The 26,488-nt window shown below is 47.8% G+C and overlaps 1 protein-coding gene across 6 annotated transcripts in view; it reads right to left on the bottom strand.

The window, feature by feature from the left end:
* Positions 1 to 1,263: 1,263 nt before the first annotated feature.
* The window catches only part of LOC139233945 (uncharacterized), a 926,529-nt gene continuing 901,304 nt past the window's right edge, over positions 1,264 to 26,488 (bottom strand). For all 6 annotated transcript variants that reach the window (XM_070864651.1, XM_070864643.1, XM_070864634.1 and 3 more), the window contains 2 exons: positions 10,415 to 10,576; positions 1,264 to 1,750 (listed from right to left, as the gene is read on the bottom strand). In XM_070864651.1, coding sequence (XP_070720752.1) covers positions 1,602 to 1,750; positions 10,415 to 10,576 — 311 coding nt within the window. In that variant the 3' untranslated portion in view covers positions 1,264 to 1,601. The remainder of the gene's footprint in view (positions 1,751 to 10,414; positions 10,577 to 26,488) is intronic.

Raw genomic sequence — 26,488 nt, 5'->3', positions numbered from 1 at the left:
TCCACCCTGATTTCCATAATCATGTGGAGGAGGCGGCATCAACAAAGTGTGTACCATGACCGCGCAAATTTGTCACACGATATTGAGATCAATGACCCTGTGTTTGTACTCAATTATGGACATGGTCCCAAATGGCTCACTGGCACGGTCATAGCCAAAGAGGGGAGTAGGGTGTTTCAGGTCAAATTAGCCAATGGACTAACGTGCAGAAAACATTTGGACCAAATCAAATTGCGGTTCACCAACAGCGATGAACAACCTGAAGAAGATACCACCAACGTTGACCCGCCAACACCCACACACAAGTGGCAACCGACATCATGGTTGACCACGAAGCCAAACTCAACATCCCCAGCAGCCCGGCAAGGTCGGCTGCCCAGCAGCCCAGTGAAGAACAGACCAACCCACCCACCTGCATTTGTACCGAAATGATCGACAAGGAAGCGTAAAGCCCCAGATCGTCTCACCTTGTAAATAAGTGTACTATTAACTTTATGAGGGAGTGATGTTATGTATTTATCCCCTTGCAACCTGTATCACACTACCAGCAGAGGGCCTACCTGTTGGAGTCCCAAGGGATCCCAGCATCCCTTGGGAGAACTGTATATAAGCAGGCCACACACGAGGTATCTGCACTCTGGAGTCTTATTAAAGGAGCTAAGGTCACACTTGCTCAATGTTTACAGTACTCAGTTTCATCCTTTATTATGAGTGTATCAATGGACACACATATGGATCACATCCAGAACCCACTGGAACCTCTACCGCATCATCGAACCATCCAATCTGATAACCATTACCCAACGTTGTGGCAAAAGGACTTGGGGTTTAACAGGGAGAGGGCCAAGCCAAAGCACAGCCAAGGTGCAAGAGCTATTGGCACTTAAGTCTGGGGAGAGCACATAGTGCAAAGGTAATTGGCACAAAGGCTTGGGGGAGAGTGATGTTGTATATGCTGACTATGGATGTACTCTATGTGTAGTCACTGTGAGATTGTATAAGATGGAGACTTGTTTACCTGATGTACTATCAATTAGGTTCACACCGTGTACATACATGCTGGCACCACTAGAGGGTGCAACTGGTGGAGACCGGGGGTTTCCTGCTCTGGTAGCACGGCACTCTGGAGTTTGGAATAAAGGACCAAGGTCACTACAGTTCAAGTACAACAAATTGCCTTGTGGAGTCATTCATAAGTACACTACAGACACAACAGGTGGAACAAGGATTTTCATTGCTTATTTATTAGAATCATTGCTGAATTTTCTTAACCATGGTGCCCCCAATTTTCTATGCTCATTATATTCTCTAAACACACCTTTTCCTTTAAATAATCTAAAAATGTTCAGTGGTTGAACAGCCACAGAAAGAGAAAATAGAGTATTTAATATTTCACATAATTGTTACCAGTTTCGAATGCATCATGCTCCCCTTGTAACATTCAGACCAGTCCGAATCCTCTGCCATTTTATACCCACAAGTGTTACAGTACAAACTGCGCTGCAGATAATTTATTTTCTGACTCTGCACCTTCATGGAATGAAACAGACATCTTATTTTCCTGAGGACACTTCATGTGGGCAGCTGACTCAAAGCACTTGCTAAACGGTCAATGCATCGATCGCCTTTTCAACTGCGGTAGAAAATTTCTGGATCGATGTCAGGTTCTTGTTTCTCTCAAAGATTGATCTGGCTACCAAATCACCAACAACTTGGATTTTGGCTTTCTGCAAAATTGGGTGACCAGACACTAAAAAGGAAAGTAAAAGTAAAAGAACTTACATTTACAGTGTCACGATTTTCGATTAATATTATTTAAACCATTTGCCTTCAGTTGATTAAATACAGTTCCTGTTACGTGCCAATTGGGAATTTGATTCCGTTGGTTAGAATAGTGAAGCAAATTTTCACCTTTAACACTCCCCAAGACTTTCTGTCCATTAATTTAAATCTATGGAAACATGGGGGGGCTCTGTCATCAGCGTGCCCTTCTGGGCCCCACAAGGAAAATTTTGGGCTCCCCTGTCACAGGCTTCCCTGCCCCCACTCTCCTAAACACAAGGCCTTCCTGAACCTCTTCCCTGCCACTTACCAGAGTGCCGGGGGCCGTTCCTTTGGTCCCTAGCAGCGGCCTCCTTCCACTGGACATTTGTCTTTTCCCCCAGTGGCAGCTTACCCGTCCCACTGGTTTCAGACAGGAGATTGACAGAACCTATGCAGATGAGGCGCAGGAGTTAAAATCTCCTGGTTCTAATGCTATTAAGGTCGTGACAGTTTGCTGTCGCCTTGACCCCTTCACACATGATTGCCACCTCGAGTTAAAATTGAGGTTTATGCAGCTTTGCTAATATTGAATTGATGAATGAATAATTCAAATAGGGAAATGATGCAAAATCTGAATATAGCCTAATTTTATTTGAAGTTTCTAAAAATTCTGATTAAACATATACCATGGAAAAATAGTTATAAGTTCATCACAGAAAGTAAAAAAAAACATACAGGTAAAATAATTACTTTCATTTTTATTTATTTAACAGCAATATATAGTAGATGAGTAGCTCAAGATTGTTTCATATTAGAAGATGACTGGGATTCTCCTCTATGATCCCAGGTGGGATTGTGGATAAAATGAATAAAAAATATAGGTTGTGAGGACCACCACAACCTCTTTTGTTTGTTCCAACCAAGATTTCCTTCCCATTTCCCCCACCAAAACCGATGCTGGCTGCTCATTTCTGGCCCACCGTGAGTATTTCCCTCCTGTTCACCCCACTTACCACTATTTCCAGGGCCTGTCATGGGAAGGTTGTGGTAACATCCCTGGGTTTCTCCAACGGAGAGAGAAGGCCACTTCTCCCTTCATTGCGGCCCTCAGTTATCCTTTTGTGTAGTGCTGGTCTCAGGTGGGGCTGAGCAGGATACCAATTGTCATGTATGCAAACTCTTTGTATTCACTATGTAAAATGTATGATGTACCACCTGAGGGCGCTGCTGTTGGAGGCCCCAGAGGTTACCTACCCAGGTGTGCAAGGGCACATAAAAGGTAGTCAGCCATGCTGCCCCTCACTTTACAGTCGTATTAAATGGTCTGAAGTCACACAGCTCTTACTCATAGTATAAGGCCTCATGGAGTTATTCAATGGTAATTGCAGACATGACAACTGGCGACGAATTACAGATCAAGAACTTTTATGCAATCATGGCTGCCGTTAGTGTTTTAGAAAAGTATGCAGAGGGTGAAGATTGGGAAGCCTTTATCGAGCGGCTTGACCAGCACTTCGTGGCCAATGACCTGGACGGCGAGGCATTGGAAGGTAAACACAGGGCGATTCTTTTGACCAGCTGCGGGTCCACGGTCTCCGGCCTCATCAGGGATCTGCTTGCCCTAGTGAAACCAACGGGGAAGTCATGCGCTGAGCTGCACATGCTGATTCAGGAACAGAAACCAACGGAGAGCATCTTAATGGCCAGGTATCGCTTCTACACACACCGCCGCCCAGAGGGCCAGGACGTGGCGAAGTATGTCGCCGACTTAAGACAGCTCGCGGGACCGTGTGAATTCGCGGGATTTATGAATGATGCATTGAGAGACGCTTTTGTGATGGGCATAGGCCATGAGGATATCCTTCATAAGCTACTGGCTGCCGAAACCGTTGACCTGAAGAAGGCCATCACCATAAGCATTGTCCTCGAGTCGCGATACCGTACAGATGACTTCCTACCAGAATCGGAGCTCACTGGCAAGTACTGTAGGTAAAATAACGGCGATTGCAGGCAGAACTGTTGAACTAATAAGAACTGTACAGAGCAGAGCCTATATGCCTGCTGCCGCTAGGCCGCCAAGGAGTGTAAATGCAAAATCATTAACACAACGCTGGCGATGCGGGGGTAATCATGAGGCCCATCAATGTCGATTTAAAGACTATGTGTGCAAAAGCTGCAGAACAAGGGGCCTCCTCCAGCGAATGTGCAAACGTACTGTGACTCACCACGTGGCAGTGGAGTCAGCAGAAGAGTCCCGATCCAGCGTGGATCACAAAGGACAAGCTAGAGAGGCAACTCAGCCCGAGGGAGCAGTGTGCGGGACGCACACCTTCTCCACAAAAAGTCCTCTCATGATGATAAAAGTCAAATTAAATGCTGTTCCTGTATCCATGGAGATGGACACGGGGGAAAGTCAGTCAATTATGAGCCAGAAGGCATTTTAAAGGCTGTGGGGCAACAACAAAGCACAAAGACCCAAGCTGCGCACTTACACCAAGGAACTGATACCAGTTATTGGCAGTGCAAACGTAAAAGTATCCTATGATGGAGAGGCACACGAGCTGCCACTGTGGATTGTACCAGGTGATGAGCCAATGCTGCTTGGCAGAAGCTGGATGGAGAAGATTCGGTGGAACTGAGAAGACATCAAAGTATTATCGTCAGTGGAAAATGCTTCCTGTGCTTAAGCGCTGAGCAAGTTCCCATCTTTATTTGAACCAGGCATCGGCAACTTCACAGGCACCAAAGTGCAGATCCACTTGGTTCCCGAGGCACGGTCCGTTCATCACAAGGCTCGAGCGGTCCCCTACATGATGAGGGAGAAAGTGGAGATCGAATTGGAAAGACTTCAACGCGAGGGAATCATATCGCCAGTCGAGTTCAACGAGTGGGCCAGCCCGATTGTTCCAGTACTAAAGAGCGATGGCACGGTCAGAATCTGCGGCGACTACAAAGTAACGACCAACTGAGTCTCATTACAGGACCAGTACCCACCACCCAAAGCCGATGACCTTTTCGCGACATTAGCAGGGGGAAAGTCATTTACCAAGATGGATCTAACCTCCGCTTACATGACCCAGGAGCTGGTTGAGTCGTCGAAAAGATTAACATGCATTAACACGCACAAAGGACTGTTCGTGTACCACAGCTGCCCGTTTGGGATTCGCTCGGCTGCAGCCATTTTCCAAAGAAACATGGAGAGCCTGTTGAAATCAGTTCCACGCACTGTCGTATTTCAGGACAACATCCTCATCACTGGCCACAACACCTCCGAACATCTGCACAACCTGGAAGAAGTTTTAAGTCGACTAAACAGAGTTGGACTCCGGTTGAAACAATCCAAATGTGTCTTCCTGGCACCAGAGGTAGAATTCCAGAGGAGGAGGATTGCGGCAGACGGCATCAGACCTACGGACTCGAAGTCAGAGGCCATCAAGAATGCACCCACACTGTCATATATGTATACTCTGTGTGTATACTATGCTAGTACCACTAGAGGGTGCAACTGTAGGAGGCCCAGGCAGGAGCGGTATAAAAAGCTGGTCACCACGCGGTGAAGGCACTCTGCACTTACAATAAAGAGACTAAGGTCACAGCAGTTCAAGCACAGCACTAGGCCTCGTGGAGTTATTCTACAGATAAGTAGAGACGTATTAACTGGCGACGAGTACAGACCATGGACTTACATGCAGAGATGGCTGCCGTTGGTAGTTTAGAAAAGTTTACAGAGGGTGAAGCCTTTACTCGGGTTTCGCTGGCCAGGAATCGCTACTACACACACCGCCGCACCGAGGGCCAGGATTTAGTGGAATATGTCGCAGGCCTACGAAGGCTCGTGGAACCGTGCGAATTTGGCGAACTCCTCAACAATATGTTGCGGGACGTTTTCGCGATGGGATGGGACGTGAAGCGGACCATCACCTTAAGCCAGGCGTTCACGACCTCAACGTTGAGATTCTTCCAGAATCAGAACCAGGCAAGTACTGTGCAGAAAATAACTGTTGATCAAAGAATTAGTCCGACTCAGAATCCGCCAAGGGGTGTAAATGTGAATCGTTTAACATGCTGGCATTGCAGCGGGGGTTAACCATCGGGCCCGTCTGTGTCGATTCAGACACTATGTGTGCAAGGGCTGTGGCCAAAAGGGCCACCCACAGCGAATGTGCCGAAGAACTGCGACTCAAAACGTGGCAGAGGAGTCGGCAGGAGGTTTCCGATCCAGCAAGGATCATAAAGTACAAGCTAGAGAGGCGACTCAGCCCAAGAAAGCAGTTCACTACCAAAAGTCCCCCCATGATGATGAAAGTCAAGATAAATGGCATTCCTGTTTCCATGGAGTTAGACACGGGGGTGAGTCAATCACTTATGAGCCAGAAGGCATTTGAGAGGCTGTGGGGCAACAAAGAACAAAGACCCAAGCTGTGCCTGATTCAGACAAAGCTGCGCACTTACACCAAGGAACTGATCCCAGTTATCGGCAGTGCGAATGTAAAAGTATCCTATGATGGAGAGATACACAAATTGCCACTGTGGGTTGTACCAGGTGACGGGCCAACGCTGCTTGGCAGAAGCTGGATGGGGAAAATTCGGTGGAACTGGGAAGACATCAAAGCACTATCTTCAGTGGACGATGCTTCCTGTGCTGAGCAAGTTCCCATCCTTCTTTGAACCAGGCATCGGCAACTTCACAGGCGCCAAAGTGCAGATCCACTTGGTCCTCGAAGCACGGCCTGTTCATCACAAGGCTCGAGCGGTCCCTTACATGATGAGGGAGAAAGTGGAGATTGAATTGGACAGACTTCAACGCGAGGGAATCATATCACCAGTCGAATTCAACGAATGGACCAGCCCGATTGTTCCGGTACTAAAGAGCGATGGCACGGTCAGAATCTGCGGCGACTACAAGGTAAAATTCAACTGAGTTTCATTACAGGACCAGTACCCGTTACCCAAAGCCGGTGATCTCTTTGCGACATTAGCAGGGGGAAAGGCGTTCACCAAGCTGGGTCTAACCTCTGCTTACATGACCCAGGAGCTGGCTGAGTTATCGAAAAAAATGAACATGCATTAACACTCACAAGGGACTGGTTTTGTACCACAGGTGCCCGTTCGGGATCCACTCGGCTGCAGCCATCTTCCAAAGGAACATGGAGAGTCTGTTGAAATCAGTTCCATGCACCGTTGTATTTCAGGATGACATCCTTATCACTGGTCGTGACATCACCGAACACCTGCACAACCTGCAAGAGGTTTTAAGTCGACAAAACAGAGTCGGACTCCAGCTGAAATAATCCAAATGTGTTTTCCTGGCGCCAAAGGTAGAATTGCTGGGGAGGAAGATTGTGACAGACGGCATCAGGGCCACGGACTCGAAGACAGAGGCCATCAAGAATGCACTCAGACCACGAAATGTAACGGAGCAGCGCTCATTCCTCGGACTCCTCAACTATTTTGGCAACTTTCTTCCAGGGTTGAGCACCTTGCTCGAACCGTTTCACAAGTTGCTACGCAAGGGAGACGACTGGGTTTGGGGTCAAAATCAAGAGGGCACCTTCAAAAAGGCCAGAAACTTGCTGTGTTCGAACAAGTTGCTTGTATTGTATGACCCAGGTAAACGTCTAGTTTTAGCATGTGACGCGTCGTCGTACGGTGCCAGGTGTGTTTTACAGCAATCAAATGTAGCGGGCAAACTCCAACCAGTTGCATATGCGTCAAGAAGTCTATCCAAGGCCGAAAGAGCCTATAGTATGGTCGAAAAAGGGGCTTTGCCTGTGGCTATGGGGTAAAAAAAATGCACCAGTATTTGTTCGGACTCAGGTCCGAATTAGAAACTGACCACAAGCCCCTAATCTCACTGTTTTCAGAAAGCAAAGGCATAAACACCAATGCTTTGTCACGAATCCAAATATGGGCACTAACACTGTCGGCCTACGATTATACGATCTGCCACAGGCCAGGCACTGAGAACTGCGCCGATGCTCTCAGCCGGCTACCGTTGCCCACCACCAGGGTGGAAATGGTGCAGCCCACAAACCTGTGCCTGGGTCATGGACATCTTCGAAAGCAAAGGGTCACCCCTAACGGCCTGTCAGATCAGGACCTGGATCAACCAGGACCCTGTGTTATCTCTTGTAAAAATGGGGGCTGGTCAGCGGTCCCAAGAGAAATGCAAGACGAGATAAAGCCGTTTTACTGTCGTCAAGACAAAATGTCTATCCAATCGGATTGCCTCTTATGGGGCAACCGCGTCATCCTACCAAAAAAAGGCAGGGCAACCTTCATACGCGACCTACACAGTGCCCACCCAAGCATAACAAGCATAGTCATGATGAAGACTATCACCAGGTCCCACGTCTGGTGGCCCAGCATTGACTCGGACTTGGAGTTATGCGTGCGCCAGTGTAACACTTGCTCACAATTGAGCAATCCCCACCGGGAGGCTCCACTTAGTCTGTGGTCCTGGCCCTCAAAATCATGGTCCAGGATCCACGTAGATTATGTGGGCCCCTTTCCAGGAAAAATGTTCTTCATTGTAGTGGATGCCTATTCTAAGTCGATCAAATGTGTAATAATGGCATCCAGCACATCCACCACCACCATTGAAAGCCTCAGGGCCATGTTTGCCACCCATGGCTTGCCCGGCATTCTGGTCAGCGACAATGGTCCGTGTTTCACCAGCTCGGAATTCAATGAATTCATGATCCACAATGGCATCAAGCATGTCATGTCTGCCCCGTTCAAGCCCGCATCCAACGGCCAAGCAGATCGGGTATTCCAAACCATAAAGCAGAGTTCAAAACGCATCACAGAAGGCTCCTTACAAACCTGCCTATCCCGGGTGCTGATCAATTACAGGACTCGACCCCACTCGCTTACCGGGGTCGCCCCTGCGGAGTTACTAATGAAACGTGCACTCAAAACCAGGCTCTCCTTCGTCCAACCTGACCTCAACGATCAGGTGGAAACCAGGCGTTATCGGCAAAACATGTACCATGATCGTGCGGCTGTATCACGTGACATCACTGTAAACGATCCGATGTTTGTGCTGAATCACGGTCATGGCCCCAAATGGGTCGCTGGCACAGTTTTAGCCAAGGAGGGGAAGAGAGTTTTTGTTGTCAAACTGCTTAACGGACAAACGTGCAGAAAGCTTTTGGACCAGACCAAATTGCAATTTGCAGGTAACCAGGAACTACCAGGAGAGGACCTTGCCTTCAGCGATCCACCTACACACACCCTATCAGCAACAAACCTAACTGCCAACCACCATCTCCAACAGTCCAGTCAGATCAACATTGCTGCAAGACAGCAGTGGCCCGACCAACTCACCCATGCCAGAAGTGACACTCAGGGACACTCAGACGATCAACCAGGGAGCGCAGAGTTCCGGATCACCTCGACCTGTAACTAACTCGCATCAAAGACTTTAGGGGGAAATGTTGTCATATATGTCCGTTGTGCCCCGTAGGGGACGAAATCCGCAATGTGACTCTGGAAGGAGCTTCTCGGCCATGGGAAGAAGATGGTTGAGGAGGACTCTAGCGACGACTTTCCCAGTGGCTGATAACAGGGAGATTCCTCTGTAGTTGCCGCAGTGGGACTTGTCCCCTTTTTTAAAGATGGTCATGATCACTGCATCTCTGAGATCTCCCAGCATGCTCTCCTCCCTCCAGATGAGAGAGATGAGGCCATGTATTCATGCCAGCAGTGCCTCTCTGTCACACTTCAGTGCCTCAGCAGGGATTCCATCCGCACCCGTAGCCTTGTTGTTTTTAAGCTGTCTTATGGCTTTTTCTACCTTGTGCAGTGTTGGGGTCTCAGTGGTGGCAGGTAGCATGCTGCGGGATGGAGTTGAGAACACTCGAGTCAAAGGCAGAGTCTCGATTGAGGAGATCTTCGAAGTGCTCCTTCCAACTGGCCCTGACTGCCTGAGTGTTTCCCCGCTCTTGGCCAGCAGTGGGGTGGGGCCTTGGGAGTATGGATCGTAGATGGCCTTGACTGCAATGAAGAATCCTCGCACATCATGGTTGTCGGCCAGCTGCTGTATCTCCTGTGCTTTCTCCATCCACCACCTGTTCTTTAGGTCCCGGGCTTTTTGTTGGACCTCAGCCTTGAGGCGTCTGTAATGCTGCTTTGCTGCTCCGGAGAGCGGGAGCAGGGGCCTACTGGCCATATTACTGCCATGAGTGACTATCAGTTCTTGTTCAAATACAGCAGTGCCTTGAACTTGGGCTGTTGTGTCAGAGTCCTGTTGCTCTTCAATGGGAAAGGTGGAAAGGCAGGCCCAATATGGGAAGCTCCCAGTTTGGGACTGAACCTGAAGGCTAACATTCAATTGGCCTTCCTAATTGCTTGTTGCACCTGCATGTTAACTTTCTATGGTTTGTGGACAAGGACACCCAAATCCCTCTGAACACCAACATTTAATAATTTCTCACCATTTAAAATGTTGCTGTTTTTCTATTCTTTCCACTAAAGTGAATAACCTCACATTTTCCCATATTATACTCCTTCTGCCACCTTTTTGCCCACTCACTTCACCTGTCTATATTCCTTTGCACACTCCTTGTGTCCTCCTCATAGCTTACTTTCCCACCGAGCTACACTTAAAGTTGGTTCTGGAGCAGCTCTAGTTAGTCAAATTACTTACATATATATTTGTGTCCCTCGTCTCCATTCACAATTGGCCTCACCCATGTTGACCGGTAAATGGACTGATCACCCAACCTGGCTCCTTCAGCTGGATATATTGTAAATGCCATTTCTATTACTTGCTTCTTTTTTAATGATTCAGGCAGTTTGATGAAGTGACCTAAAAAAAAAGAAAACTTTCACTTTTTACCCAACTTTAAATAGATGACCACTGTCATGAGCCATAAGAATATAAGAACATAAGAAATAGGAGCAGGAGTAGGCCATACGGCCCCTCGAGCCTGCTCTGCCATTTAATACGATCATGGCTGATCCGATCATGAACTCAGGTCCACTCCCCTGCCCGCTCCACATAACTCCTTATTCCCTTATCGGTTAAGAAACTGTCTATCTCTGTCTTAAATTTATTCAATGTCCCAGCTTCCACAACTCTCTGAGGCAGCGAATTCCACAGATTTACAACCCTCTGAGAGAAGAAATTCCTCCTCATCTCAGTTTTAAATGGGCAGCCCCTTATTCTAAGATTATGCCCCCCAATTCTAGTCTCCTCTATCATTGGAAACATCCTCTCTGTATCCACCTTGTCACGCCCCGTCATAATCTTATACGTTTCGATAAGATCACCTCTCATTCTTCTGAATTCCAATGAGTAGAGGCCCAACCTACTCAACCTCTCCTCATAAGTCAACCCTCTCATCTCCGGAATCAATCTAGTGAATCTTCTCTGAACTTCCTCCAAAGCAAGTATATCCTATCGTAAATATGGAAACCAAAACTGTACGCAGTATTCCAGGTGTGGCCACACCAATATCCTGTATAACTGTAGCAAGGCTTCCCTGCTTTTAAACTCCATCCCTTTTGCAATAAAGGCCAAGATTCCATTGGCCTTCCTGTTCACTTGCTGTACCTGCATACTAACCTTTTGTATTTCATGCACAAGTACCCCCAGGTCCCGCTGTACTGCAGCACTTTGCAATTTTGCTCCATTTAAATAATAACTTGCTCTTTGATTTTTTTCTGCCAAAGTGCATAACCTCACACTTTCCAACATTATACTCCATCTGGCAAATTTTTGCCCACTCACTTAGCCTGTCTATGTCCTTTTGCAGATTTTTTGTGTCCTCCTCACACATTGTTTTTCCTTCCATTTTTGTATCGTCAGCAAACTTGGCTACGTTACACTCGGTCCTTTCTTCCAAGTCATTAATACAGATTGTAAATAGTTGGGATCCCAGCACTGATCCCTGTGGCACCCCACTAGTTACTGATTGCCAACCCGAGAATGAACAATTTATCCCGACTCTCTGTTTCCTGCTCATTAGCCAATCCTCTATCCATGTTAATATATTACCCCCAACCCTGTGAACTTTTATCTTGTGCAGTAACCTTTTATGTGGCACCTTGTCAAATGCCTTCTGGAAGTCCAAATACACCACATCCACTGATTCCCCTTTATCCACCCTGTTCGTTACATCCTCAAAGAATTCCAGCAAATTTGTCAAACGTGACTTCCCCTTCATAAATCCATGCTGACCCTGCCTGACTGAATTATGCTTTTCCAAATATACTGCTACTGCTTCTTTAATAATGAACTCCAATATTTTCCGAACCACAGATGTTAGGCTAACTGGTCTATAGTTTCCTGCTTTTTGTCTGCCTCCTTTTTTAAAAAGGGGCATTACATTTGTAGTTTTCCAATCTGCTGGGACCTCCCCAGAATCCAGGGAATTTTGGTAAATTACAACCAAAGCATCCACTATCCCTGCTGCTACTTCTCTTAAGATTCTCGGATGCAAGCCATCAGGTCCAGGGGATTTATCTGCCTTTAGTCCCATTATCTTACTGAGTACCACCTCCTTGGTGATTGAGATTGTGTTGAGTTCCTCCCCCCCTATAGCCCCTTGACTATCCACTGTTAGAATATTGTTAGTGTCCTCTACCTTAAAGACTGATACAAAATATTTGTTCAGAGTTTCTGCCATCTCCATGTTCCCCATTACTAATTTCCCGGTCTCGTCCTCTAAGGGACCAACATTTACTTTAGCCACTCTTTTCCTTGTTATATATCTATAGAAACTCTTGCTATCTGTTTTTATATTTTGTGCTAGTTTACTTTCATAGTCTATCTTCCCTTTCTTAATCATTTTTTTAGTCATTCTTTGCTTTATCTGTGCCTCTTCCCCTTTAAAATGAGCTTGTTTTCTATTTCTTTGCTTCTCCTTTTTTTCAGTCATCAAGGATTAATGCAGAAGGGTAGAGATCTCCAGTGCAACTCTAGTATTCCTCATAAATGAAAGGATCCAGTCTCAACAAGTTCCCTCCCCCCCGCCCCTCCCCCCTCAACCCCCACCCGCTCCACCTCCCCTAAAATAGCCAAGCAAAGGACAAAATGACATCTCCAAAGGAACTGGGGAATTTTCAGACAGGCTTGTATATGGGCAGGCAGTATAACCACCTGAAACAGGCATAAGACTGACTATATATGCAAATCGGGGTGCTATGCTGGTTGTAGGACCCCAATTTCAATTTTTAGGTACAAGTGGGCAAGGCTGCTCAAAAAACTTCCCAGCAAACTTTTACATTTTTTTGATGAGCTCAGGAGAAGCAGATTGCTCCACCTGGGCCCAATAAAAATTATTCTGGCTCGCTGCCAGCTCATTTGAGACTCCGTGGGAATTGCCTCCCTCTCCTCCATCCTCCACAGACCCACCCTGTTCGCTGTTCAGGAAGACAGCTGATCTCCCATCCTTCCAGAACTGGTGAGCCTCAGTGGGATGCCCACTTGGCATCCGCAACTCGCTGGCAGCATGTAAATGATGCCTGGACCTGAAATTGGCTCGGGCCTCATGCTAGCACCAATGGTCAGGCAGAGAGGCTGATATGCAGACATTGGGCTCTATTTGAAAATTTACCCTTGGATTTCAATTTCAGATTATCCAGCTGAGAGTTCAATGCTTCTGATCATCTTACTTCAAGCCATTGTTGGTTTCCTGTTTTTCTCTACATAATAGTTAAAATAGGTGTACCATAACTACCACACTACAATGTCTCTAATAAAATAGTTTATGGGAAATGATACATTTTTCATGTACAGTAAGATCTGCGTTAGTCACATCCTATGAATAAAGACCACGTCTCCAAAATTGCTGGAGCATCGCACCTGCCAGTGTCCTCCAACGCTGACCCTGCCAGAGTATGTGGGGTCAGAGAAAGGCACCAAATTAGCGTGGACTAATCTCAGTGCAGGAGTGATTCCTATTTAAACTTTTATCCTTCCTAATGATTTTCTGGCACCTTTATCCTCCTTTCAATGTGATAAAAGTTATTGTAACATCAGCAACTCCTTGACCATGTTCTGCAGCAGCTTTTTATAAGCAGTTAATTGCCTCATGCTCCAGATGGGGTATAACCAAGGCTCTGTACAACTGAAGCATCACCTCTATTCCTTAATTGAAATGATTAATATATATGGTGAAAAGTTGATGCCCAAGTACAAGTCCCTAAGGAACACCAAGGGGCCAAAATTCAGTGCAGGCAGAAAGCTGGTGGTGTTAAGGACTTTTTTTCCTCGATTAGCGCCGCAAAGTTTGCGGTGGCCATTGGATCCAAATTCAGCTTTTTGACCATAAAAAAGTGTTCAGTCTTATTAGCCCTTCAAATCTAAAAGTTTTCAGTCAATTGGGCATTATTCCCATGGGAAACTCACCCTCAGGGTGATGTGGCAGCTGCAATTGCTGCACAGGCGCGAGGGAACGAGCGTATCGGTGCTGCTTTGGAGAGGATGACCGCAGCTCTGCAAGAGTCGGCGGAGCGTCTAAGTGCTGTTATATCTGGTGGCTTTCAGACTATGACTGCTCGCATGCAGTCTCAGCTGGATATCCCCTGAGACCTCAGTGTTGCTTTCGTGGCTGGGTCCACCACAGGCCATGAGGGACCTTCCGGTGTGGTTCCACAGCACCGACCTGAGCTCCCTCGGATTGCTGGTGGTGGTATTGTGCCGTCCCTGGTGAGTTACTCAGGCTCCTCGGGCCAGGATACGGATGAGGTGTTCCCTCCAGCTTGCAGCATTCCTGGCCCCAGACCTGTCACTCCGCCAGTGCCTCCACGCATGGCCGCGTCCGAGCCAAGTCCGACTGAACCCACCCAGGAAGGTGTTGACCAATCTCCAGCCAGCCCTTCCAGGCCCAAAGCTGCTCAAGGGCATCCTAAAAGGACATCTGCAGTTTCCATACAGGAAACACAGCAGCCTTCCCAGACCCATGAGGCAGCCACAAGGGAGACACTGAGACGAAGTCGTAGGTTAGGCACAAATAAGAGGAGTTATAAGGAAATGCACAAGGTGGTAAATAATGTTTATATGTTATTTTTCTGCACTGTTCGATGTTCTGGTAATTGTTTGCAGCTATATTGATTATATATTAAATCTTTATTTTTCGCACCTATATCTGGGCTGCTGTATAATGTGAGGTGAGCATCATCATCATCATCATAGGCAGTCCCTTGGAGACGAGGAAGACTTGCTTCCACTCTAAAAGTGAGTTCTCAGGTGACTGAAGAGTCCAAAGTGGGACTTACAGTCTCTGTCACAGGTGGGGCAAATAGTGGTTGAAGGAATGGGTGGGTAGGGAGCCTGGGTTGACACACGCTCCTTCCGCTGTCTGCGCTTGGTTTCTGCATGCTCTCGGGATGAGACTCGAGGTGCTAAGTGCCCTCCCAGATGCTCTTTCTCCGATTTGGGCAGTCTTGGGCCAGAGATTCCTAGGTGCCGGTGGGGATGTTGCACTTTACCAAGGAGGCTTTGAGGGTGTCCTTGATGCATTTTCTCTGCCCACCAGGGACTCGCTTGCCATGTCGAGGCTTCAAGAAGAGCGCTTGCTTTGGAAGTCTTGTGTCGGGCATTCGAACAATGGGGCCTGCCCAGCGGAGCTGATCAAGCGTGGTCAGTGCTTCGATGCTGGAAATGTTGGCCTGGGCGAGAACACTGACGTTCGTGGGTCTGTCCTCCCAATAGATTTGCAGGATCTTGCGGAGACAGCATTGGTGGTACTTCTCCAGTGCTTTGAGGGGTCTGCTGGAAATAGTCCACGCCTCTGAGCCATATAGGAGGGCAGGTATCACTACTGCCCTGTAGACCATAAGCTTGGTACCAAATTTGAGGTCCTGGTCTTCAAATACTCTCTTCCTCAGGTGACCAAAGTCTGCGCTGGCACACTAAGGCGGTGTTGGACCTCGTCATTGATGCCTGCCCTTGCTGACAGTAGGCTCCCGAGATATGGAAAATGGTCCACGTTGTCGAAGGCTCACCGTGGATTTTGATAACTGGGGGGGTAGTGCTGTGTGGCAAGATTAGGTTGGTAGAGGACCTTTGTCTTAAGGATGTTTAGTGTAAGGCCTATGCTTTCAAACACCTTGGTGATGATGGCTTGAAGTTTGGCCTCCGAGTGTGCGCAGATGCAAGCATCGTCTGCGTACTGTAGTTTGATGACAGAGGATGGGACAACCTTGGATCTAGCCTGGAGGCAGCAGAGATTGAGTAGATTCCCATTTGTTACCGTGCGGAATGCTGAGCTGGGGCGACGTTTCCGGTCTGAGCCTCGGGATTGAGAATTCCGCTTTCTCTCTGTGAATCTCGGGATCTCTATTTCTCTCTCTTTCTGCAGGTCCTCTACCACAGGGGGACAGGAGGCCTTCCAGACAGAATGCCAGAAGGCAGTGGGAGGAGATATCTCAAGTCGTCAGTGCCACGAGTGTTGCCCCCAGGACCTGGATCCAGTGCCTCAAGACGATCAATGACCTCACATGAATGGTCAAAGGCAGTGAATGCATTTTCAAATGCCATATCCCACCAACTGCATCACCAGCCTAACACTGCTCAATGCACCACATCCCCAATCAATCACCTACCAAGAATATCCAACAATCACGACTCATACCTCACAATCATAGCTTCACCTCACCCTCACACACTTACCACTGCTGCAAGCCTCAAACCTACATCTCACACCTTGCACACAATGTCAGATATTCAACCATGACATGCACATCACTCAAACACATTGCACCACAATCACTGACATACTTCTCTTTCTCTTGCAGGCCAAGGTGGCTCACAACCATCTTGAGCAGCAGCAGACAGGCTGGAGTAAAGCACATCTGCAGAACCTAACCCCCATGGAGCAGACTGTGCTGGAGATAATTGGAAGGGCCATCCTGAGGCCGTGGTGAGTGGCAAGGTTAAATCATTGCTGATAACAGTATCCTTCATTTCACGTTCCACTTCCCCCTCATCGCACAATCTCTTCTCACTTACAAGCTGCTGATGGTGTACGCATGCACATCATGCTTCCCCCTTTCCCTCACAACAACATGACCCTTGTGCCTTTTTTCTTTCAGATACCCAAGAACTGCCAGAATAGGAGGAGAGTGATGGAGAAAAGGCATGGTCACTCGATCATACACTCCCATCCATCAGCTCAGAAAATGGCAATGCGAGAACTTTAGAGGGGAGCATAGATGTGGGAACTGCATGTGGTTAATCACCGGGCACGAGTGGGCTGCAGTCACGCCGGGCGAAAGGGTAGCTCGGGTGCCAGCTCCCCGGAAGGTAAGTTTGCACGTGAGTTCTGCTGCACAGAACTCAGATGAGGACTTTGATGGGGCAGCCTTCAGACGAAGGATGATGGGCAGGCACACGGCTTGGCGCAATGGCAGACATGCCAAAGTGCCCCTTGTCAGTGTTCAGGAGCATGGAGGAGTCCGGCTCCAACATTGCACATGTTTTGTGCAGAGCTTGGAGCCCATGATTTCCAGGATGGAAATTATGGGCAGCTTCATTCATCATCATAGGCAGTCCCTTGAAATCGAGGAAGACTTGCTTCCACTCTAAAAGTGAGTTCTTAGGTGACTGAACAGTCCAATACGGGAATTACAGGTGGGACAGACAGTCGTTGAAGGAAAGGGTGGGTGGGGAGCCTGGTTTGCCGCACGCTCCTTCTGCTGCCTGCGCTTGCTTTCTGCATGCTCTCGGCAACAAGAATTGAGGTGCTCAGCACCCTCCCGGATGCTCTTCCTCCACTAAGGGCGGTCTTTGGCCAGGGACTCCCAGGTGTCGGTGAGGAAGTTGCATTTTATCAAAGAAGCTTTGAGGGTGTCCTTGAAACAATTCCTCTGCCCACCTGGGGCAGGAGTTCCGAGTAGAGCGCTTGCTTTGGGAGTCTTATGTCAGGCATGCGAACAATATGGCCCGCCCAACAGAGCTCGTCGAGTGTGATCAGTGCTTCGATGCTGGGGATGTTGACCTGATCGAGGACACTAACGTTGGTGTGTCTGTCCTCCCAGGGGATTTACAGGATCTTGCGGAGACATCGTTGGTGTATTTCTCCAATGATTTGAGGTGTCCATTGTATATGATCCATGTCTCTGAGCCATACAGGAGGGCGGGTATCACTACAGCCCTGTAGACCATAAGCTTGGTGCCAGAGTTGAGGGCCTGATCTTCAAAAACTCTCTTCCTCAGGTGGCCGAAGGCTGCACTGGCACACTGGAGGCCGTGTTGAACCTCATTGTCGATGTCTGCCCTTGTTGATAATAGGTTCCCGAGGTATGGAAAGTGGCCCACATTGTCTAGGGCTGTGCCGTGGATCTTGATGACTGGGGGGCAGTGCTGTGTGGTGGGGTCAGGTTGGTGGAGGACCTTTGTCTTACGGGTGTTTAGTGTAAGGCCCATGCTTTTGTATGCTTCAGTGAAGATGTTGACTATGACTTGGAGTTCAACCTCTGAATGTGTGCAGACGCAAGCGTCGTCCACGTACTGTAGCTCGACGACAGAGGATGGGACGATCTTGGATCTGGTCTGGAGACGACGAAGGTTGAACAGATTCCCAGTGATTCTATAGTTTAGTTCCACTCCAGCGGGGGAAGCTTGTTGAGTGTGAGGTGGAGCATTGCAGCGAGGAAGATCGAGAAGAGGGTTGGCGCGATGACGCAGCCCTGCTTGACCCTGGTCCAGACATGGATTGGGTCTGTGGTGGATCTGTTGGTCAGGATCACAGCCTGCATGTTGTCATGGAGCAGGTGGAGGATGACAACAAACTTTTGGGGGCAGCCGAAACAGAGGAGGACGCTCCATAGTCCCTCGTGGTTAACAGTGTCAAAGGCCATTGTAAGATCAAAGAAGGCCATGTACAAGGGTTGGTGCTGTTCCCTGCATTTCTCTTGCAGTTGTCACGCCGTACTTGTACTTGTGAGTACTTGTGGATCCAACCATGAGGCTAGGTGTGATAGGCAATGTTGTAGCTTCTAATATAGCACAACTGGAAGCGACCCAATGTCTCAGTGTTGCAGCGGAAGCTCAGACTGCTCTTTTGCAGCCTTAGCTTGCTGCCATGTAAGCTCATGATGCCATCGTGGCTAGGTTTACGAGTGTGGAAACGGAATTTCTCACAGCAGTGCAGCAATCTGGCCTCCAACAGATGGCTGGAATGCTGAGGCGATGCCCGGAGGAGTGGCAGTGGCTCTGTGGAGCAAGAACCTGCTGTCCTCTCTCAGGAGGACAGCATTGATACTCCCACCACTGCCAATCACTAGTGCCCTTGCTGCTGCCTGTTAGCTAACCGGACCAGACTACTGTCGCCCACGTTGAAGCGGTGCAGTCTATAGACGGGCCTTCTGGGTACAGAGCTGCTGAGGGTCATCCTACAAGGCTATTTGCAGTGTCTCCCATGGAAAGTCAGCGGCCTCCCATCAGCCATTGCAGCACTGGAGTAGCAATGCATAGGTGGGCAGAGGAACCGTTTCGGGGACACCCTTAAAGCCTCCTTGATAAAGTGCAACATTCCCACCGGCACCTGGGAATCCCTGGCCCAAGACTGCCCAAAATGGAGGAAGAGCATCCGGGAGGGCGCTGAGCACCTTGAGTCTTGTCGCCGAGAGCATGCAGAAAGCAAGCGCAGACAGCGGTAGGAGCGTGCGGCAAACCAGGCTCCCCACCCACCTGTTCCTTCAACCACTGTCTGTTCCATCTGTGACAGAGACTGTAATTCCTGCATTGGACTGTATAGCCACCTGAGAACTCACTTTTAGAGTGGAAGCAAGTCTTCCTCGATTCCGAGGGACTGCCTATGATGATGATGAATATGTTGGAGCACTAGTATAGGCAAAGGAACACAGAAGACAGACACTAAGGGAATGCACAGGGGTGATTAGTTGATTTTGTTATATAGTATTCAATTGAATCATTTATAAATTATGTTTGTAATGTTTCTTTTGTGATGGTTCTCATTTCAGCTTTGATCTTGTTATGTATGTAATAACTCGATAGACTGAATACTGTAAACTAACACAGGTACAAACCTGGCTCTGCTTTATTGGGGCCCAAAGTGATTACATTACAAGATGGCTTGCCCTTTATACCTTGTGCGTACAGCCCAATGACCTCCGATAGTGGCGCCACCTGGTGGCTAGTAACCCCAAGCATGCATACATGACAATATCCCCCTTTAAGATATTAGTAACAGTCTTTTTACAAATTGAGACGGTCCAGGGCTTTCCGTTCCTGAGTTGATTGTCTCAGTTCAACTCCAGCCTTGGGCGAGCGTTCTGAGTCTGTTATGACGGGGGGCTGGGTAACCGATTTGATGGAAGTGGCAATGACCATGTCAGTGATTGAAAGTCCAGATTCACTGACGACAGCAGGGTCCTCTGATGACTGAGGGTAGGTTGGTTGGTCACTGATTGTGTCTTCCTCAGACTGTTCCAGTTCATCCGTGTGCTGCAGCTTTATCTGATCAACATGTTTCCTGCATGTTTGTCCATTCTTGATCTTGACGATAAACACTCTGTTACCCTTCTTGGCCGTAACAGTACTGGCGATGATCCACCTGGGAGCTTGACCATAATTTAGTATATACACAGGATCGTTAACAGAAATGTCGCATGACGCAGCAGCGCGATCATGATACCACTGTTGACTTTGATATCTGTATTCAACATGATTGTTCACTTCAGGGTGGACAAGAGAGAGCTTTGTCTTGAGACCTCTCTTCATCAATAGCTCAGCAGGGGGGACCCCGGTAAGCGTGTGGGGTCTTGTCGTGTAACTAAGCAATATACATGACAAGCGAGTCTGCAGTGAACCTTGAGTTACACATTTCATACTCTGCTTGATGGTTTGGACAGCACGCTCTGCTTGACCATTAGATGCGGATTTGAAAGGTGCTGACCTTACATGTTTGATACAATTGAATTTCATGAACTCTTGAAACTCCAGACGAGTGAAGCAAGGTCCGTTGTTGCTTACAACGATGTCGGGCAGAACATGAGTGGCTAACATGACACGAAGGATCTCAATGGTAGCTGTGGATGTACTGAATGACATGATTGTACACTCTATCCACTTGGAATAAGCATCCACCACAACTAAAAACATCTTTCCCAGGAAGGGACCTGCAAGGTCAATGTGGATCCTGGACCATGGTTTAGATGGCCACGACCACAGACTCAGCGGCGATTCCGCTGCTGCTTTACTAAGATGCATGCAAGTGTTGCACTAATGCACACATGATTCCAGATCACAGTCAATTCCAGGCCACCATACATGAGACCTGGCAATGGCTTTCATCATCACAATACCGGGATGCGTGCTATGTAGATCATGTACAAATTTCTCTCTGCCTTTCTTAGGCATAACAACACGATTACCCCACAGTAAACAATCTGATTGAATGGATAGTTCGTCTTTGTGGCGGTTGTAAGGTTTGGTCTCATCACCCATTTGATTTGGTATAGCAGACCAATCACCACTAAGGACACAATGTTTCACACCCGATAATATCGGGTCCTGGCTGGTCCAGATCTTAACTTGTTGAGCCATGATAAGGGTTCCTTCACTTTCAAAAGCATCCATAACTAACAGTAGGTCTGCAGGTAGTGGCGCCTCCACCTCTGGTGTGGGCCACGGCAGACGGCTCAGTGTATCGGCACAGTTCTCGGTGCCAGGTCTATGGCGAATGACATAATCATAGGCAGATAATATCAGCGCCTATCTCTGGATGCTCAAAGGCCTTTGATAAACTTTTAGAAGCATACACAACAGGTTGTAGTTTACCCGACTCATTAGCTTGTTGGAGCACACAACCAACTGAATATGACGAAGTATCACAGGCCAATACTAGTCGCTTACACGGATCATAATGTACCAGCAGCTTGTTAGAGCAAAGCAGATTAGTAGCTTTCTCAAAAGCTCTATCTTGATATGCACCCCAAACCTAGTTGTCACCTTTTCTTAGCAGCATGTGCAGTGGCTCTAATGAAGTGCTCAATCTAGGTAGGAAATTACCGAAGTAGTTGAGTAGACCAAGGAACGAACACAGCTCCGTCACATTCTGAGGCTTGGATGCATTTTTGATGGCCTTGGTTTTCGAATCCTTAAGCCTGATGCCGTCAGCAGCAATTTTCCACCCCACAAATTCGACGTCCGGTTCCATGAAGATGCACTTCGAACTTTTCAGTCTGAGTCCCACTTTGTCCACGCGATGCAGAACTTCGGCGGTGTCACGACCTGTGACCAGGATGTCATCTTGGAACACAACAGTTCTCGAATGAACTTCAGTAGACTCTCCATGTTCCTCTGAAATATGGCTGCAACCAAGCAAATTCTGAAAGGACACCTGATGTAGATAAACAGTCCTTTATGAGTGTTGATGCACGTAAGTTTCTTCGATGTCTCGACTAGCTCCTGTGTCATGTAGGCCGACGTCAAATCCAGTTTAGTGAACGACTTCCCCCCAGCTAGCGTTGCAAACAAGTCATCAGCCTTCGGTAACGGGTATTGATCCTGTTTCGAAACTCGGTTGATTGTAAGGGAAAGTCTGTGGCAGGCACCATTTTGTGCTGAGATTTAGCATTTAGGAGTTTGCAGGTTTTTTCTGCAACCTCGAAAGCCACTCTCATCACATTGCTAATTACTATCAGAACACTGAAGGATTGTGCCTCTGATCACTTTACCTGCCATCTATTCCATCAGCATGAGTGCCGTTTATGTTGTCTCTGTTATGTATGTAACTCGACAGACTGAATACTGTAAACTAACACAGGTACAAACCTGGCTCTGCTTTATTAGGGCTCAAAGTGATTACATTACATGATGCCTTGCCTTTTATACCTGAGCCGCACATACGTGCGTATAGCCCAATGACCTCTGACAGTGGCGCCACCTGGTGGCTAGTAACCACAAGCATACATACATGACAGATCCCAAAACGGTGCTGTGATGTTCCGTGACAGAGGTGGGGAGATGTTGAGCAATGGGGATCTGGAGTACCATTAATTGGAATCGAAGTCTGATGAGGCGCTCATGGACAGCCTGTCTGGAACAGGAAGCTGCTACCTGTCTCCTCTTCCTTCTCCTGAAGTGGTCGCAGAACCCATAAGGAGAGGTGCAATGAAACCTGGGTGTCATGGTACATCTGTCATTGAAGGTTGGCATGCAGATACAGCAGGCGGTTAAGAAAGCAAATGGCATGTTGGCCTTCATAGCGAGGGGATTTGAGTACAGGGGCAGGGAGGTGTTACTACAGTTGTACAGGGCCTTGGTGAGGCCACACCTGGTGTATCGTGTACAGTTTTGGTCTCCTAACTTGAGGAAGGACATTCTTGCTATTGAGGGAGTGCAGCGAAGGTTCACCAGACTGATTCCCGGGATGGCGGGACTAACATATCAAGAAAGACTGGATCAACTGGGCTTGTATTCACTGGAGTTCAGAAGAATGAGAGGGGATCTCATAGAGATGTTTAAAATTCTGACGGGTTTCGACAGGTTAGATGCAGGAAGAATGTTCCCAATGTTGGGGAAGTCCAGAACCAGGGGTCACAGTCTAAGGATAAGGGGTAAGCCATTTAAGACCGAGATGAGGAGAAACTTCTTCACCCAGAGAGTGGTGAACCTGTGGAATTCTCTATCACAGAAAGTTGTTGAGGCCAATTCACTAAATATATTCAAAAAGGAGTTAGATGTAGTCCTTATTACTAGGGGGATCAAGGGGTATGGCGAGAAAGCAGGAATGGGGTACTGAAGTTGCATGTTCAGCCATGAACTCATTGAATGGCAGTGCAGGCTCGAAGGGCCGAATGGCCTACTCCTGCACCTATTTTCTATGTCTATGTCTATGTCTATAATGCCTATGATGGCCAAGTTGTGGAGGATGCATCTGACCACCACAAAATGGGACAATCGCTCCTCTTGACTGATCAAGGCAGCAGACCCATTACTTTAGCACCCCGATGGGTCTGCTCGATGAGGTTCCTCGTGACAGTATGTCTGTCATATGATTGCTGTCCATGAGTGGTGGGGTTGCGGAGGAGAGTCATCAGCTAGGTGTAGAGCGGATAGCCCTTGACTCCAAGCAGCCACCCTTAGGTTCAATGTGGTGGCTGGAAGATTGCTGACACACCGAACATGTGCAGGATGAAGGCATCATGACTGCTGCCAGGATACCGGGGATTCCCCATCATGATGTGCTGGTGTAGTAATACACCAACTGCACTTTAAATGAGTGGTAGCCTTTGCAGTTGTGGTACATCTCAGAATTGATATGCGGTGCGCGAAAAACCATGTGTGTGCAGTCAATGGCGCTCTGCACCATGGGGAAGGCCAACATCCTGGCAAAGCCATATGTGCGCTTGTCCTGTTTCCCTCTGTTCAGAGAGAAGACAATGAAGTCCCTTCTCCTGGAGTACAGAGCCTCTGTGACCTCCCGGATGCACATCCTTGGTGAAGCGGAGCCTCTGAATACACTACTCCTGGCTTAAGTGCAGGTAGGAGAAGTGCTCTCAGAAGACCCTAGTTGAGTAAGACCTCCTGCTTACAGTCCTCCTGCCCCTCCTCCACCCTCTGCAAGCAGCTTGTCCTGTTTTTACCTGCCTCTGCTCCATCTCCCTGTTATGCTGTAGCACAAGAGGGTCTTCAAGTAGAGCCACCATATCTGGGAGCACGTGGTCTGAGCAGAACAAATGAATTCAGAAGCAAGGGCTCTACACTTGCAGCACCACTCACTAACTTTGAATAACTCTAGAAAGCTCGAAACACTTCCACAAACTTACACAGAGCCAGTCGATATCAAAAAGCAAGTCACTGGAAAGTTGTTGCTGATCCCTTTAAATACTGCTGTTGGGGTTCCCTCGTGCAGGTGAATGCATGTTCAGCTGTGAGTGCTTTGGAAAGGACATGGAGTCATGTGGCGATGTCTAAAATAGCATGTCGTGCATGATATCACGATCTGCCTCTTTAACATTCTTCTGTGAACACAGGCAACGGCCGCGCTGCCGATCTGCCCAAAATTGCGCCTGCTGCAACCTGTGCCAGAAAAGGCCAGAAGCGAGGCAGCCACCAATGTTTTGCCAAAACATTGCATTTACCAATGTTTTGAGCAGCCAGCACTAAGGTGACAAATTTTGTGGTCTCTGTCTCCTATCCCCAACCCATGTTACAAGATTACCTCCACGGTTACCTAGGATGACCATCGCTCTGACTTTTCCTCTTTATGCAGTGCAGCTGTGTTTGGCAGCTTAGTGATGCAAGAATTGAAGCTTCACCATCCATTGCCATGGTCTAGCACCAACATAATTCAAACCTACTATACAACCTGTTTTGTTTTACAGCAGTGATTGATGACTGGTGGTTTGTGGGTCTCACATCTTACTCCTTTCTGAGCAATATTGATTCTGCTTTTTACATTGCATGAATTAGTGTAATCTAAAAACAACTTGTATCTGCTAGTCCCTCTTCTCTCCAGTGCGGTCTGCTTTCCATTGGCTTACACCGGCTCTTTCTTCATACTATCTCTCTGGCACAAAATCGTTCTCCTCCCTGCTATGCTTTATGTCAGATAGCTACTCTGACTGAAAACTACTTATTTGAGCACAGAGCAAGACTCAATGGGCTAGAAATTCATGTACTCATCGACATTCCGTAACACTATGAAATGGCGATAAAGTGATGGCTGCCGCTCTTTCACCAGCTAGTGGCGGGTCCCACAGTGGCTAAATTCCTCTCCCCTTTGCGCCGCAGGTAACTGGCTATATCCTTGAAATGGTAGCGACTAACGTCAATTGGCGTGCAACGCCGACTTAACGTCACCAATGCGAATTTTGACCCTGGTGCTGAATTCAGCGCTGGGTCCTAAGCATGCCAGGTTAACCTGGCGAGCATGCAGGCTGACAATGGCAATGTCAGCATCTCTTAAAAGGACACACACATCGTAAGGTAAGTTAAAATGTTTTGGACTAGGTTTTTTTGATTTTATTAAAGTGGTGGCTTGCTGCAAAAGATGTGAAAAGTTTTTTTTAAGTGTGCAGGGCTCAGATGGTAAATGAAGGCCTTTAAGAAGACAGAACATGCTGCGAATATTCAGCAGGACAGGCAGCATCTGAGGAGAGAAAATTAGAATTTACGTCTCAGATCGAGATGCTGCCTGACCAGCTGAGTATTTCCAGCATTTTATGCTGTCATTTCACATTTACAACATCCGCTCGCAGAGGGAAGAGGAAGGCACAGGAGAGGAGGAAGCTGAAGAGGAGGAATCAGAAGAGGAGGAATCAGACAGAAAGATGGATCCCAGATGGAATCATCCTCTTGCGGTCCCCGTGACCACAACCCCAATTCTCCTTTCAATAGTAGTCCCACACCTACCCTTCCCTCTGTTACAGACCACCACAGCATTCTCTTGCCCATGATGCTGACATAAAAGCCACCACAAAGCAAACTTTCGAATCCACCTTTATACGTCTATCCATGCAATGTGACATCAAGAAACCAACTCATCACCCTTATGCATTCTCTTAGTGAATGTCTTGTGTGTGCCTTTGCCTATCCTAGTGATGTCATACAGTGCTATCCCAGTAGCTGCAGCATGGCTGGTGAAAGGTGACTTTCAGTGGGGGCCACTGCAAATGTCCTTGCTGGTTGACCTTGAGGAGTTGATGGCTGGGAGTGTGAAATCAATCTTCTTCTGTTCTTGTTCTTCTTCACTGTTCCTCCCTCTTCTTGGCCAACCACTGGCTGGGCAGGCTGAATTTC

Source organism: Pristiophorus japonicus, chromosome 2 (genome assembly GCF_044704955.1).
Source record: "Pristiophorus japonicus isolate sPriJap1 chromosome 2, sPriJap1.hap1, whole genome shotgun sequence".
Classification (NCBI taxonomy): Eukaryota; Metazoa; Chordata; class Chondrichthyes; family Pristiophoridae; genus Pristiophorus; species Pristiophorus japonicus.
This window is presented reverse-complemented; position numbering and strand designations above follow the sequence as displayed.